General features: G+C 45.5%; 1 protein-coding gene and 1 long non-coding RNA gene across 4 annotated transcripts; one reads left to right on the forward strand and one right to left on the reverse strand.

Moving 5' to 3' along the window:
- The first annotated feature begins 2,263 nt into the window (after positions 1–2,263).
- Positions 2,264–11,783, forward strand: LOC128787123 (uncharacterized). Of its 3 annotated transcripts, none has more exons than XM_053941045.1 (16): positions 2,264–2,350; positions 2,553–2,707; positions 3,182–3,323; positions 4,109–4,198; positions 4,274–4,452; positions 5,233–5,327; positions 5,731–5,800; positions 6,316–6,419; positions 6,846–6,900; positions 7,078–7,169; positions 7,561–7,615; positions 7,729–7,814; positions 8,209–8,263; positions 9,412–9,559; positions 11,111–11,165; positions 11,496–11,783. In XM_053941045.1, the coding sequence occupies exons 2-14, from the start codon at positions 2,699–2,701 to the stop codon at positions 9,442–9,444; spliced, it is 1,065 nt and encodes a 354-aa protein (XP_053797020.1). In that variant the 5' UTR covers positions 2,264–2,350; positions 2,553–2,698; the 3' UTR covers positions 9,445–9,559; positions 11,111–11,165; positions 11,496–11,783. The 3 variants fall into 3 exon arrangements, with proteins under 3 accessions (XP_053797020.1, XP_053797021.1, XP_053797019.1); XM_053941046.1 differs by having other exon boundaries at positions 4,301–4,452; XM_053941044.1 differs by having other exon boundaries at positions 4,109–4,452.
- Positions 11,784–12,256: 473 nt separating this feature from the next.
- LOC128786597 (uncharacterized) lies at positions 12,257–13,286 on the reverse strand. The gene is made up of 3 exons (XR_008430355.1): positions 13,120–13,286; positions 12,412–12,555; positions 12,257–12,324 (listed from the first exon to the last, which is right to left on the reverse strand). It is a non-coding gene; the product is annotated as an uncharacterized LOC128786597 (long non-coding RNA).
- Between the last annotated feature and the right edge of the window lie 3,406 nt (positions 13,287–16,692).

A 16,692-nucleotide genomic window follows, 5' to 3' on the forward strand; every position in this document is an offset into this window, starting at 1 on the left:
TTTTATTTTTTATAATAAACAAAAATATATTATAAATAAAATGAAAATAAATATTAAAAATTAAATAGAATAAAAGAAAGCCAATTTTATTAATTAATTAATAATTAAGCCAGCTCAATCTGAGCTTAGTTTAGGCTGTTAGATTTTATTTTTGGAAGTCAATATATGCAAACTTCTTCCTTCCCGAAATGGAAAAGCATTGGGTGTTTCAAAGGTCTTGCACCTTGCTTCAAAAGAGACCCATGTGGGAGGAGATGAAACAGGAATGTGGCCTTTGCAGCTTCCCTGGGATGTGCAGCGAAGGGGCAGGAAGTTTATCTCCCTCTCACCACCAAGCGATGAATATTTTCAATGGCTGCTTTAATTAAAAAGTATTGGGCCTTACAGTAAAGGTCTGCCAGCCCCTGCTGCTGCTGCTGTCCACCAGGGACTAGGGAGATCAAGCCTTAGAGCCTTCAAATGTTTGACTTAAGAAAATCTGCCCCTCTTCCTCAGTGCTCTCCTGTCCCTTACCCATGATGACACATTTCTGCTAAAATCCCTCCAATACTGTCCCGAAACACGCGTAGTGCTGAGTCCATTTAGACAACCTCAGCTGCACCTGGAGCACGAGTGGACAGGCTCTCTGCTTTACCACATGGGATGTTTCAGACTCCTGTAAATCCACTTCATCTCACTTTAAACACTTTTGCTTTCCAAAAATGTTGGGTCCAAAGGGCAGAGGTTTAGATAAGAAAAAATACTAAAGGAGATTTAACACTTCATATGAAAATGCTAAGATGCAAAAGCAATTCCAAATATCTATTTAATATATAAATAATTAAGTACCTCATACCAGTCTCAAAGCACTGAATATGAGAAATGAGAAATGCGGATGTGATGACCAGAGCAAGATGTGCTTCAATTCCCAGACACAAGACTCAAAATATTGGGAAAGTCATCCCCACCCATTCTTAAACACTCAACACGTTGCCAATTGCCTAAAAGCAACAACTGTAATAACTGAAAATTTGTTGTAAGAAATGATCTTCCTCGTGTAAAGCATGAGCTGAAAATATCCTGATTCAGCATTGGATGAATTTCCACACCTCTTCCCACACCAGAGAGCACCCCATGGGACCAGGTGCTCTCAGGAGCATCCCTGCATGTGGCAGGGCTAAGATGGGTTCCCTGCTGCTCTCAAGAGTTCCAGCCCAGTCCACAGGTCCAGTGGCAGCATGTCAAGAAGGAAAACCAATTATTAATTCTGCTTTTTCTGCTGTTTCACCTTCCATAGCAGAGCAGGGCCTCGGGAGGAAGGTGCTGTCCCCGGGAGCAGAGCAAAACTCCTCAGCCCTGTTGGGAAATGCTGTCAGAGGAATAGCGGAACACTGGAAAATGTCAAGACCTCAGAGACTTGAAATAATGATCTGAACTGTTAGACTTTCAACAGTTTGGAAAAAAACCCCAAAATCTTCTGAGTTTATTTTAATTGTTATTTACTAGGGTTAAAGTTAAAACAGCGACAGACTAATAAACCTGGAGGAGGAGGGTTAAGGAAGGGTTTAAATGTCTTTCTGATTTGGGGAGGTGTGGCCTGGTGGGGTTTCTTTAGCCACAGAAAGGCTCCAGTGATGCTCGGGTTCCTCGGGCTGAGGGCGGCGGGAGGTGCAGCTGTGCCCCCCCCGCTCTGCCCCGTGAGGCCCCACGTGCGGAGCTGTGCCCAGCTGTGCCCAGCAGCAGCAGGATGTGCCTGTGGAGCAGGGCCGGAGGAGGCCGTGGGGATGGATGCGTGGAGGCCTGGAGCACCTGTCCCCTGCAGCCAGGCTGGGAGAGCCGGGGCTCTCCCGCCTGGGGAGGAGCAGGGTGCGGGGAGGCCTCATTGCGGCCTTGCAGCGCCCAAAGGGGGCAGAGAGCGATGGGGGAAGGGGAAGGGTTTTAGACGAGGAGGGGGAGATTGGGATCAGATGTTCGGAAGAGCTGTGAGGGCGGTGAGACGTTGGAACAGGCTGCCCAGAGGAGCTGTGGATGCCCTGTGCCTGGAGCGTTCCAGGCCGGGCTGGGCAGGGCCCTGAGCACCCTGGCCTGCTGGGTGGCAGCAGCAGCAGCAGGTGATTGTTGAGGTGCCTCCATGGCCTTCTGGAGCTCCATGGCTGAGCACAGCGGACAGCAGTTACCTGGGCATGGAATGTTGCCACCGGTTGCCAGGGGCACTCCTGCTCCCAAGGTTCTGTTGGCACGGAGTCTGTTGAGCCAGTTGACGGATTCTCTGCTGCGCAGCAGACGCGGAGCATCCGTCTTCTCCATCCCGGGAGGGAATAGAGAGCCATTTGCTGACATTTGCGAGCCAAACTCTGGACTGACCGTACGGGTGAGTGCAGACCATTCTTGCAAAGGCTTCTGATGCTGTGGGGCTGGGCTGGGCTGCAGGTGGGCTCAAGTCCCAGAGTCACAGACTTTGCCTCTAGCTTTGCACGAGACATGGGGACTCGGGAATGGGAGTCTTGGAGCATGGGGGTGTTCAAGAAAACTGGCAATCCAAATGCATAATCTCTCCTCTACTTTCCTGATAGGTTTGGAAGAGCAGTTTTCTGTCACTCCGAAAAATTGGCAGTGGGCTGCCCAAAGGAACCAAAGGGATTGATCACATCCCTGACATTCCTTTTTTTTTGGAGTTTGTCCCACTTACTTTGACGGTGGTTTTTGATCACAAAACACCATGAGCTCAGTAAGTACTTTGCTACTCAATGCAAATCTGATTCTTGAAACAATTTCCAGGGTACTTCTAGAAAGCATTTCAAGAGTTTGTAGCAAATGTAGAGGAACAGAAGCCTTTGAAAACTTCATGGAACTTGATGTTCTGGAATTGTGAAGGTTTTCAGTCTCTGTGGGTGTTAGCAGTAGTGCAGAAATGCTTATGGTGTGAGCAGCAGCCTGCTGGAATTGGGAACTGGTCTCCTCATTTCCAAGCCATTGGGACAGGACCTTTCTCGGGGAGGCAGCTTGTCGGAGATCAGGGGTGCCGTCTTTTCCCTGATGTGATGTGCTCAGGTGGGAATGGCCCATAGCAGCATTTGGTGTGCATTCCAGCCTTTGCAGGAGAGTTTTCTGTATCCTTGTGTGCTGTCATTGGTGTTGCAAAAACCGAGGGCCATGTTCATATCAGTGGCACAGAAAATGCTAAGGCTTTGTTCCCTCTCAGCGTCAGCGAAAGCGCCCTGGAGGAGCAATTGATTCCAGACCAGCTCGGAAACGGAGCAGGCTGCTGCCCTCCAGCGCAGGTGGGACTTCGCAGACGGAGCCAAGAGACCTTGAGGAAAGTGCTACACCCGCTTTTGAGCCTGGTAAGAACAGAGACTGCTTCTGGAGGGTTGAAGACCATCTGGCCATGTGCTTTTGCCAGTTTCTAGGCCCTTTCCTGGGGAGGAAGGGAAGCCTTGGGATTGAGGAAGCACCTGGAATGGCATCCCTAAACAGCGAGCCTTCAGACAACTGTTTTGGTTTGTTACTGAGATCAGTATTGCTGCTGCTCCTTATTGCTGCTGTTATTGGCGGCCAGTGAGAGAGGAGCTGTGTAGGGAAGGTCCTCAAGTGCTGCTCAAAGACCTGAATGCGTGTTCTGATGAGTTGGCAGTCACTGCATCTTCCACAGTGGAGGGTGGCAAGCTGAGTTTGGGATCTCCCAAGCTGGATGAAGATAAGGAAACTTTGTCATTAGCTCTGGCCCATCCTTCAGGGGAACATGTACAGCATGATACTTTAAAATTAAGATCCCCTCTATGATTACAGTTTTGGTGGGACTTTTTTTCCCACTGTGTGCTAAACATTCCCCTATATGAAATGAATCATCTGTTGATGTGAACCTCCCATAAGCTGTTGTCATTGAACAGAACCTGTGAGGAGCTCAGCTGCTCTCCTTCTTGTGCTGTCCCTTCAGAGGGACAGGGCTGGCAATGCTCTCTGTGGACTGTTGAGGGCAAAGCTTGAGTGAAATGTTGGACACATTCCTGAAAAAAAAAAGACCTAAAGCACAGTAAATCCAACCTCAGCCTATTCCACACTGGCAACCCATTTCCTTCCTCTGCAATCTCTGATTTGATTCTAATGTTATCTTTTTCAACTGGTGAAGAAGTCATAGATCTCACAGGTGAAGACACCATAGATCTCACAGGCGAAGATGTCATAGAGCTCAGAGTTGAAGATGTCATAGATCTCACAGGTGAAGACGCTGTAGATCTCACAGGTGAAGAAGAAGTCATAGATCTCACAGGCGAAGACGTCGTAGATCTCACAGGTGAAGAAGAAGTCATAGATCTCACAGGTGAAGAAGAAGTCATAGATCTCACAGGCGAAGAAGTCATAGATCTCACAGGTGAAGAAGTCATAGATCTCACAGGCGAAGACGTCGTAGATCTCACAGGTGAATCTTCGGAGCCTGAAGTCATCATTATCAGTGACGATGAGTCTCCTATGGTAAGTAGTGAATGGCACACTCCTCTCCATCTTGCATTCAAATTAGTTTCTCTTGAGCTCCTGGGCCTGTCTTCTGACATCTAACTATCTCTTTGAGTATCACTTGTAGAGACTGGAAGAATAATCTAAAAGAGCTTGTTGCTGATTAAAAGAAAAAAATTTAAAGAAAAAGGAAGGGAGAGGACAGGAAGTCTTTGACTTCCCAAATAAGAGGTTTTTTTTAGCTGCAACATCAGTTTAAGGTGCTCTTATCACTGAGGTGCCAAGCGCAACTGCAGCTGACTGGGGTGCAAACTAGATGTATTTTTATTACTCCAAGAAATCTTTAAAAATGTCACTTTTTTTTCTTTTCATTTCCCCTGCTGTTTGAAAGAATAGCCCTTGATCCAGCCCACAGTGTAGTTTATTCCATCAGTTCTGGGGTGTCGCTGCTGCCGTGCAAAGCAGAATATGCAACAGGCATAACATCAAGGGTACCCCCTGACAGCGTTATTCCTGAGCCTTTGCAAAGGAAAGGCCTCAAACTTTACAACAGAACCTGCATGACCCAGCTCCAGTTCCACCAAAAGCAAGAGTGGGTTTGGGTTTGGGGTTCTTTCATTAGCAACTGTTAATCTAATACAACATATTTTTGGATACCACAGCGCATTTGCCAGTTTGGGGGTAAGAGAGGGAAAGAAACAGCTCCAGGCCTAAATGCAATTAGGAAACTGCAATGGGGGAGCGGGGAGTAGAGTGTTCAGGTGGTTCCTAAGTGCCTCCATGTCTACCCCATTGCAGGACAGGGAGCAGAGCCAGCAGCAGCTGCATCTTTCCAGAGCATCAGCCGAGCCACTGGCAAGGGATGATGAAGAAGAACCAAGAGACATTGATGGGTATGTGACAGATAACTTGACTCTCTAAAATCTAATTTCTGATACACAGATACAGAAGCTTTGCCAAGCTTCTGGGTTCTGCTTGATTCTGTGCCAAAACTTCAGAATTGGAATAGAGTGGCCTGATGGAAAGAGAAGCAGTTTTAAAAAACCCAACAAAAGAAACAAAAAAATCCAGTAGAGACCATTCTTCTCTGTGCATGAAGCCATTACTGAATGTTTCTTCAGTATGGCTTGGAATGCTTGCAGTATGTAAAAGCTGTGGGAATGATTGTATTGCTGGGCTGAGATATTGCTAAATCAAAACAGGGGATGTTTTAAGTACCAACATTTTCTTTAGTGGCAACCCTTGGTGCCCAGGAAATAAATGGCTCCATGTTTAAATGGCTGCATGTTCTTCTAGTTCCGCTCTCTCTAGTGATTGGCTGCTATTTGATTTCGATCTTCCATATTGGTCAGATGAGGACTCAGAGGTGAGGATCCACATGTCCTTGTCCTTTCTGGTTTTTGGGAGGGAAAGGGACAAAAGGGGAGCTGCACAACTCAGTTGTTTTAGGTGGGTGCCACGGGCAGCTGGCTGGAAGCACAGCCCTTGCTGGGAAGCTCCAACTTGCCCATTCCTCCAAGTCCCCTCTTGCTGGTGTCCACAGAGGGAGAAGCCCTTGCCAGGATGGCACTGGCAGATCTGTCTGTTCCTTACAGTTCTAGCACTGAGTGACAGACAGCACATAGCCCAAGTCCCGTTTTCCTGGTGCCGATAGAGCAGCAAACTGGAATTCTTTACTCCCAAATTTCTGTTGTGGCTTCCTTTCTTCAGCAGTGGTTCACCTTGTACTGAGTGTTTATGGATATCACATTTGAATGTTCCCTTTTGAGGGAGAAAGAGGGAAAGAAACAGCTCTAGGCCCAGATCCAGTTAGGGAGCTGAAACAGGGGAGGAAGGTATTCAGGTGGTTCCTAATTTGTCTCCATTTCTACCCCACTGCAGGACAGGGAGCAGAACCAGCAGCACCCACATGTTTCCAGTGCATCAGGGAATTCAGCTGATCTACTGGCAAGTGACGATGAAGAGGAACCAAGAGAGGTTGATGGGTATGCAAGAGAGAAAGTGTCTCTCTAAACTCTAATTTCTGATATATGGTAAAACTAATTTTTTTTGCCAAGCTTTTGTGTTCTTCTTGATTCTGTGCAAAACAGTTCAGACCTGGAATAAAGTGGTCTGTCTGCAAAGGTAATAATGAAAAGGAAAAAAAAAAAAAAAAAAAGAAGAAAAACCCAACCTGCAAAATCCAGCAGAAACCTTTCCTCTCTGTTCATAAAGCCATTTAGGCAAATGGCTTCACACATGCTGAAATTCTTGCAGTACATAAAAGTTCTTGGAATGATTGTGTTGCTGGGATGGGATATTGCAAAATCAGGATATGGAATGTTTCAATAACTGACAGTTTGTGTACTGGTAACTCTTGGTTCACAGTGAAATTAATGGCTGCGTGTTCTTTCTGGTTCTGTTCTCTCTAGTGCATGGCCAGCAGGTCCTGCTAGTCCTCTGGCTGAGGAGAATGAGGCCTCAGAGGTGAGGATCCACATGTTGATTTATTCATCCAGCATGAAGTGTTTAGGGCTGTGTCAGCAGAATTTGCTCTTCTGGGGGCGAACAAGGGAAAAAAACAGCTCCAGGCCAAATTGAATTAGGGAACTGAAATAAGGGAGCAGGGAGCAAGGTGTTCAGGTGGTTTCTATCTCGCTGCAGGACTGGGAGCCCCCACATTTTTTCAGAGCAGCAGAGAATTCAGCTGAGCTACCTGCAAGGGATACTGAAGAGGAGCCAAGAGATAATCAAGGGTATGGGAGAGAGAAGTTGTTTCTCTAATTTCTGATACATGGTAAAGCCAATTTTTCACTAAGCTTTTGGGTTCTGCTTGATTCTGTGGCAAAACATCGGACCAGGAATACGGTGTCCTGAAGAGAAGTAATGGAAAAAACAAGCAGCAAAATCCAGTAGAAGCCATTCTTCTTTGTGCATGAAGACATTATTAAATGTTTCTTAAATAAGGCTTGAGGTATACTGAAATGCTTGCAGTACATAAAAGCTCTGGGAATGATTGTGTTGTTGGGCTGGGATGTTGCTAAATCAGAATAGGGAATGTTTTGATTTCTGACAGTTTCTGTTTCAGCAGTCCTTGGTGCCCAGTGAAGTTAATGCTGTGTGTACTTCTGGTTCTGTTCTCTTTAGCAGATGGCCAGACGGTGTATACGTTGCTCTGTTTCCGGTGTATTTTTACCCAGGGGTAAGGACCCACACCTCCAGCCCAAGTCCAGTTAGGGAACTGAGACAGGGGAGCATGGAGGAGGGTGTTCAGCTGGATCCTAAATTGCCTCCATTTCTACTCCGTTGCAACAGTGGTGGTATTTGCAGCAACAGCTACATTTCATCAGAGCAGTGCTAGCGATGGGGAACAATGAAGAGGAACAAAGAGATAATGATGAGTACGTAAGAGAAAATATCTCTTCAAAGTCTAATTTCAACCATACAGTAGAAACATTTTTCCCAAGCTTTTGGGGTCTACTTGATTCTGTGTGAAAAAATCTGACTTGGCATATAGTGGCCTGTCTGGAAGAGAACCAACTAACTGGAGAAAAGCAAACACCAAAGTCAAGAAGAAACCTTACTTCTCTCTTCAGCAACACTGAATACTTCTCAGAAAATGGCCTGAGTTGCACTGCAGTACATAAAAGCTTTTGGAATGATTGTGTTACTGGGCTGGGATGTTGCTAAATCAGAATGGGGGATGTTTCAATCTCTTACAGTTTATGTATCAATAACCCTTGATGGACAGTGGAACTAATGGCTGCATGTTCTTTCTGGTTCTTTTCCCTCTAGGGCACAGCCAGCAGGTCCTGCCAGTCCTCCAGCTAGTGAGGATGAGGACTCAGAGGTGGGAATCCACATGTTCTCATAATTTCTACTTTGTGGGAGGGGAGGGGACAGAGGGGGAGCTGCACAACTCAGTTGCTTTAGGTGGGTGCCACGGGCAGCCGGCTGGAAGCACAGCCCTTGCTGGGAAGCTCCGACTTGCACGTCCCTCCAAGTCCCTCCTTGGTGGGGTCCACAGAGGGAGAAGCCCTTGCCAGGATGGCACTGGCAGATCTGTCTGTTCCTTACAGTTCTAGCACTGAGTGACAGACTGCACGTAGCCCAAGTCCCGTTTTCCTGGTGCCGATAGAGCAGCAAACTGGAATTCTTTACTCCCAAATTTCTGTTGTGGCTTCCTTTCTTCAGCAGTGGTTCACCTTATACTGAGTGTTTTTGAATATCACATTTGAATGTTCCCTTTTGAGGGAGAAAGAGGGAAAGAAACAGCTCCAAGTCAAATCCAAATAGGGAACAGGAACAGGGGAGGAGGGTGTTCAGGGGGTTCCTAAGCTGCCTCTGTTTCTACCCTGTTGCAGTAGTGAGAGCAGAATCAGCAGCACTCACTTCTTTGTTTTTCAGGGCAGCAGCTCTTTGTGCTACTGCTTTGAATGCTCTTAAGCAAACTTAGAGGGTGATACCCTACCCTTCCTCACCTCCTCTGCTGTAACTGCTTTCTGAGCTGGGGTTTGTGTGCAGCACCAGGGGGGGCTCACCAAATCTCATTGTATCTTCTTTTCTCTCCCTTCCCATGTGCATCGATGGAAGCTTCTTGAAGGTGAGTGGATGTTTTACAGTTGGTAATGGAATTGTCTTAGACATAGCTGTTGTTTTTGGGGTTCTTTCTTTTTGTTCATTTGTTTGGTTTTGTGTTGGTTTTTTTTTTTTTTTTCAAGAAACTCAAGAAGCAGGGATTGAAAATGCCTTTAGCAAAAGACAAAGGACTGTGCTTTAATAGACCAAGTGTGCTGGTCTGTAGCAGAATAGTCACAATGTCTGGAAGGGTCCAGCCTTACTATTTGGGAAAGTAGTTTGTTTAGGATTGTTTTTAACCAAGCTGAACAGAGTCCATTTAAAATAGGAACCATTACTGACTATTTATATAACTAATTTCAAGGGTAGCACCAGGGAGAGAGAGAATAATAGGTCTAACTTCTGACAATTAACTTACAGTGCATGGACAGGAAAGGAGAAATGTTACACTGAACAGCCAGGAGCAGGTGGCTGGCTCTGGTAATGGAGCAGGAGCTAATGATGTACCTGTGGCTGACTTAGCCCCTGCAGAACAGGGAGCAGAGGAGGAGGACACTGAAAGTTCAGAGTACGTATGGCTCGTGCCCCACCAAACACAGAATTCTGTGCCTTTCTTTCTTTTCTGTGTAGGACTAAGTTATACAGGAATGCCTGGGTTATCTTTGAGGCCTTCCCATACTCCATGTACTTCCCTCCTTCTCCCATGTTGCAGGATGATCAAATGATACCATTTGCATTTTGGGAGAAAAAAGCAGCCCAAAGCAGATGTACATCTTTGCACAGAGCCTTAGAGATGAGTGTGGGGGTATGGCAAGGAAAGGGGATTGGTCCCAGGCCATAGCTCAGTATTGCCTTTGCTTTTTTTGACAAGCTCTAGTAGTGATGTTGGACATGGAAATGCTTCCATTGTAATCAACGGGCCTTGGCATCACGGGGCCAGCAGGCAGCAGCTGGGCAAATTCTAACAAAAATTCCCTGCTGGAACGGTGCCAGCTGGTTGCCTTTCTCCTGGAGCTGGAGCCCTTCTTCCCAAGGTAGATTTTTTTGCACACAGGCAGTTGTGGAGGTCATGCTTTTATGGCCACTGCTGGATGTCACAAGCCCTGGTTTGCTTGCTTCTGTGATGGAGATCTTGCAGTTCAAGCTGGATGCCTGCACAGTAAAATCCCCATTCTGCAGAGGAACAGGAAAGTCCTGCTCTAGGAGCACTCCATCAGGATAAGATGCAGTTCATTAGACTGATTAAATTAAACCAGGTGTCTGTGTCACTAGGGAAGAACATGAGAATTATGGCATAAAGTTTTCTAAAGTGTTTTTTTGGGGTGGGGGGAAAGACACAGGTTTTAATAAAGCTGGTGTGCTTTGAGCCTTTTGGAAAGGCAACGTAGGAGACAACTTGAATATGGAACTTTTAGGTGTCAGGCCTTAAATATGCCACCTAAAGGGGTTCAACTATTCTAAACCATCATGCATTTTGGCAATGAACTTGTCGATGTTTAAGTTTTGGTTGTTAAGTCTGTAGGTGAACAAATCCCTACCCTTGGTTAATATAAAGAAGAAACGCTTTGTTCCTCCAGTCTCAAGCTTCTCAGTTACTGAATGTAACTGCTGTGTTTAGTTGAGGCTGAAAGAGCTCAGTGCTGCAGCATTTAAAATTGACCAAAGGCTCCTTCCCAGGGCTGGATCTTGCCAGAGCTGTGTTACTCTGTAGTTTAAAACGGGGTCCTGGAATGAATATTCTGGGGTGAAAATAGGACAGCAGAGGACAGCAGGATGCTGTAGTTACAAAGCTGTTACTGATGACCTGCTGGAAGTCGAGGTTGCCATACACAAACTGGCCAGTGCTAGAGACTGCTGTTACTTCAAATCCCAGAGCAGGGTGACTGACTGCACCTTTCTCCTAGTGAAAACCAGGACACCCTTTCCCTCAGGGCAGGGAGACCCCAAGTCCTCATCAAATGCAGCAGACAGAGACTTGGAGACAGCAGGGCTCTTCAAAGGAAATGTGTCATGGCTAGTCAGTGCAGTTGTATGAAAATGTGAGACTTTATGTATCAATAACCACTGAAGTGTGGTTATATTAACAGCTGCATGTTCTCTCTGGTTCTGTTTCCTCTAGTGCACAGCAAGGAGTTGTCATTAGGTGTCCGATTTGCATGGAATATTACGCAGAGGTAAGGATCCACCTGTTGTTGTCCTTTCTGCTTTGTGGGAGGAGAAAGCCAGAAGGGGAGCTGCGCAAATCAGTTGGATGATGTGGGATGCTGTGGGCAGCTGGCTGGAAGCACAGCCCTTGCTGTGAAGCTCCACAAGTCATCAATGTAGAGGGAATGTAGGTGAATGTAGAGGGAGAAGCCCTTGCCAAGATGGCACTGGCAGATCTGTGGGTCCCTCATTATTCTAACTGATTCAGAGATGCTCTGAGTCTCATTTGCCTGGTGCCAATTGAGCAGCAAACTCAAATTCTTTCCTTCCAATGCATGTTGTGGTTTTCTTTCTTCCAGTTTGTGCGACGTGGACGACAGCTTGTGGCAGCCCTGTGTGGCCATGTCTTCTGCAGTAGATGCCTCCCTATTGCCCTTGAGGCTTCTCACATGTGCCCAGTCTGCAGAATGTACCTCGATCCAGAGCTGTACCATCACATTTATTTATGAGTGCTTCTGCTTCTCAGGACAGACTGAGACGGATCTTGGACAATAGGCAGAGACTTGTTTCTTTACGTATATAGTTCTTCCTGTATATAGTTTCATTTTTGCTGAATTCAATTTAAATAAAGTTTTGATTGATTTTAACATACTGTGTCTGCTCTTCTGTCTGCACTGCGCTGATAGACAGAGATGTTGAACAGGTGGAAATAAGGCTCTTTGTTGGAGCACTCAGAAGCTCATTCTTTTCATCTCCCTGTAGTCATTGATTTGGGGGCAATGTGCTAAAGCCATAAGCTTGGTAGTTCTTGTGGCCAGCGTGTGTTGTACGGGGAAAAAGAAACAGGCCTTCCTTGTGGGGCAAGGCCTTGCATTTCTCAGGGCAGACTCTGGTGGGTGTTTTGGTGAAAATGTCATGATTTCGGTGCTCTGAAGATTGATGTAACAGTAGGTTGTTCACAGATGCAAAGAAAAGAGTTTTTGAGAATAACTTGTAGGTATCCAGACAGCTTGTTTATGGTCCAAGATGCTCCATTATGTTGCGGTTAAAGCATTCCATTGATGACTGCCAGCTGATGACAGGAGCACCGCCAGCTTCTCTGAAGCTCTTCACCCTTCTAAAAAGCCTGTAAGCTTAAGGGCAATCACAAGAATATAGATGTGTAGACTGCTGTGTTCAACACTTAGCCTGCAAAACAGGAGACAGAAGTAAGTAGTCAGGTGAAGAAACAAAGCAACTGCCATGAGCATCACCATCATCACCATCACCATTTACCTTTCCCACTGCAAAAGCAAGTTGTCTCCAGAAGGGACAGGGAGCTAGCAGCAGCTCCTAGACCCAGGGTGCTGTCGTGGGCTGGCAGCAAGTGTGGCCCCATCCATCACAGGGAGTTACGTGGGATGTGCCAATGGCATGTACCTATAGTAAAAAAGGCAACCCCAACGGGGAAGAAATGATGATGTCTGGCTCCAGGTCAGAAGGCTGAAGGATAGCTTTATTAAAACTAAACCATATTACATATCATATACTATTTAAAGAGAGACTATCCTATTCTACATACATCCTTCTTACCTATCTATCAACTAACAACTCGTGACTGCCTGCGGAGAGTCCGAGACACAGCTGGATCCAATTGGTCATTGAACCCAAACAACCGTCACCAGAATCCAATCAAGCAATCACTTCAGGTAAACAATCTCCACACCAAATTCCACATGGGGAAAACAAAGGAGCAGAGATAAAGACTGTTTTCTCTTCTTCTCTCTGGGCTTCTCCTGAGAGACAGAATTATGTCTCTCTGTCCAGAGAATGTGAATGCCCCATGTACCTGTCCATATATTCGGGAGAATACTTGTGCTGAAGGCACAAGTCTTTAACCACCTGCAGGGCTAAGCAAGACTGGCACTTCCCAAGCTCTGCTACTCCCTTAGAAGTAGTTCATATTAGGGGGTTTTGCTCCTCCCTGAAGCTGGTGCAGCTCACCTGATCACAAGGCTGGGTTTGTTTCCTCTTTATTTGGAAACCAGCTTTGCCACTGCCTTGATTGGGCCCACGTGGGGCATTGTGCTGCCGTTGCTTATGTTATGGTCTTAAAGGCAGTCACAGTGACTGACCTGTGAGTGATGTTTACTGTGTCCCACTAGTCTGCCAAGGTTTCCATGCACGTCCTTGATCCCGAGAACAGAAGTGATAGGCAGAAGTGCCCAAGGAAGAAAAGCTGAGATGTTTTCTTCTTTTTTCAGTTTTTTTTTTTTTTTGCTTGTTTCAAAATAAAGATTTTGCTTAAGCCCAAGGAGAATCTGAATTTGTGGCCTGCCCGCTCCCTGTGTACAGCAGCAAACCTGGCCCTCTTGTGCACCACTGGGCTCAGGACATGTGGCTAGCTGCAATGGAACACAAGTTTCAGGACACCTTGTTTGTCTTCTGCCTTCCCCAAAAATTATTACTGATGTTTTGTAGAGTCTCTTGGAGTATTTAAGCGATTGAAGTCATTGACCATGATTTCTGACAGGCAATAGTCTCTCTCTGTGAAGTTTTGAACTGCTGAATTAGATCAAATGCTGATGCCTTTGGGGGCAATAAAATAATTCCAGCTTAGGACAAAAAGTGAATTATAATTCAGAATAATTCTTGGTAGAAAGAATATACTGTTTAATTGCAGCCATAACAGCTATTTGATTTTGAGATAAGATGTGGTTACCATAGTGACCCAATTCTTAAAGATAACTTTTGCCTTACACTGTATAAAATACTATATGATATAAAGCACCTGCCTTCACAAGAAAGCAATTTATGAGGATGCGTTTTCCTAGTGTTAGGTCTGGGGTATGAACAAGCAACATAGCCTATATATGGAAAAACATTCCCCATTTGGTTACTGCCTGAAAAGCCCTATATGCACATTTCCCTGCAAGCACACTCATAGATGTCTCAGATTCAGAGCAAGACACAAATCTTGCTCAGCTTTCAAGACCATGTAGACTCTGTGGAGGAATTTCAAACCTCTGTGGAGAATTAGAAAAAAAAAATGAGAGAAGGAAATCAGAGACATATTTGTTCTGCAGAACAAGCCACGCCCTACTGCCCACCATCAAGGAGGGTAAAAAATGTTTTTACTTTAAACAGTCTTGGAGGAAACATACTCTGAAATCACAACCATTGCTAGAGTCAAGCAAAGCACATTTTGACACATGAAGTGAAATGCAATCCTCAGTGAGACTGGTACAAATGATCATTTCTCAAGACTATCACCTTTTTGGGGCTTCTTTTGGCAATCCTTGACTATTTTGCCACACCCCTGTGGCAGATTTAGAGACCGGTCTAGGGTTTAGAGAGAGTGGTCTAGCAGGATTGCTCTAGGGATTGCAGACCTGTCCCTGTGGCAAGTTGTGTGGGAAGCTGGGTGTCTGGCTGCCCCCCCGCCAATAACATGTCCTTGGCAGCCTGTGAGGACGATGCAGCCCTTTTTTTGCTTGGGTTGCCCGGTAGCGAAACCAACTTGCCCATGGGCAGGACCCCTGTGGGCAACCACGGCCAAGGTCATGGGGCTGAAGGACTGAGCTGGTTGCTTGTGGAATCCAGTTGTTTGTCTACCCTCAGATTAAAATAATTTTGGTCATTAAAGACAGTGAGTTGGAGAGAGAGAGGCAGCACTGATCCAGCTGGGGCGGAAAGTGGGTTTTCTCGTGTCATTGTAGGTTTTTTTGTCATCAGTGATTGCCCTGCAGTGCTTTGGTGTACAACATCCTACACTATATTCACCCTTCCTAAATTACTGCACGGCCCTTGCTGGGATCCTCAGGGTAGCCCTGATTTGGGAGAGTACAGAGCTGACAACCCCTGCACAGCGAACCCTGGGTTTCTCACTCCCTGAGGTGTCTTCTCCTCAATCTCCTTCTGTCTCCAAAAATTCCTGGCAAACCATAGCTAATAATGTGAAAACAGCAGTGCTCTAACTCCAGGTGTTTAGTACTTGTATTAATTAATTTTTATTTTTTATAATAAACAAAAATATATTATAAATAAAATGAAAATAAATATTAAAAATTAAATAGAATAAAATAAACCCGATTTTATTCATTAATTAATAATTAAGCCAGCTCAATCTGAGCTTAGTTTAGGCTGTTAGATTTTATTTTTGGAAGTCAATATATGCAAACTTCTTCCTTCCCGAAATGGAAAAGCATTGGGTGTTTCAAAGGTCTTGCACCTTGCTTCAAAAGAGACCCATGTGGGAGGAGATGAAACAGGAATGTGGCCTTTGCAGCTTCCCTGGGATGTGCAGCGAAGGGGCAGGAAGTTTATCTCCCTCTCACCACCAAGCGATGAATATTTTCAATGGCTGCTTTAATTAAAAAGTATTGGGCCTTACAGTAAAGGTCTGCCAGCCCCTGCTGCTGCTGCTGTCCACCAGGGACTAGGGAGATCAAGCCTTAGAGCCTTCAAATGTTTGACTTAAGAAAATCTGCCCCTCTTCCTCAGTGCTCTCCTGTCCCTTACCCATGATGACACATTTCTGCTAAAATCCCTCCAATACTGTCCCGAAACACGCGTAGTGCTGAGTCCATGTAGACAACCTCAGCTGCACCTGGAGCACGAGTGGACAGGCTCTCTGCTTTACCACATGGGATGTTTCAGACTCCTGTAAATCCACTTCATCTCACTTTAAACACTTTTGCTTTCCAAAAATGTTGGGTCCAAAGGGCAGAGGTTTAGATAAGAAAAAATACTAAAGGAGATTTAACACTTCATATGAAAATGCTAAGATGCTAAAGCAATTCCAAATATCTATTTAATATATAAATAATTAAGTACCTCATACCAGTCTCAAAGCACTGAATATGAGAAATGAGAAATGCGGATGTGATGACCAGAGCAAGATGTGCTTCAATTCCCAGACACAAGACTCAAAATATTGGGAAAGTCATCCCCACCCATTCTTAAACACTCAACACGTTGCCAATTGCCTAAAAGCAACAACTGTAATAACTGAAAATTTGTTGTAAGAAATGATCTTCCTCGTGTAAAGCATGAGCTGAAAATATCCTGATTCAGCATTGGATGAATTTCCGCACCTCTTCCCACACCAGAGAGCACCCCATGGGACCAGGTGCTCTCAGGAGCATCCCTGCATGTGGCAGGGCTAAGATGGGTTCCCTGCTGCTCTCAAGAGTTCCAGCCCAGTCCACAGGTCCAGTGGCAGCATGTCAAGAAGGAAAACCAATTATTAATTCTGCTTTTTCTGCTGTTTCACCTTTCATAGAAGAGCAGGGCCTTGGGAGGAAGGTGCTGTCCCCGGGAGCAGAGCAAAACTCCTCAGCCCTGTTGGGAAATGCTGTCAGAGGAATAGCGTAACACTGGAAAATGTCAAGACCTCAGAGACTTGAAATAATGATCTGAACTGTTAGACTTTCAACAGTTTGGAAAAAAACCCCCAAAATCTTCTGAGTTTATTTTAATTGCTATTTACTAGGGTTAAAGTTAAAACAGCGACAGACTAATAAACCTGGAGGAGGAGGGTTAAGGAAGGGTTTAAATGTCTTTCTGATTTGGGGA

This window comes from Vidua chalybeata, chromosome 4 (assembly GCF_026979565.1).
Source record: "Vidua chalybeata isolate OUT-0048 chromosome 4, bVidCha1 merged haplotype, whole genome shotgun sequence".
Lineage (NCBI taxonomy): Eukaryota > Metazoa > Chordata > Aves > Passeriformes > Viduidae > Vidua > Vidua chalybeata.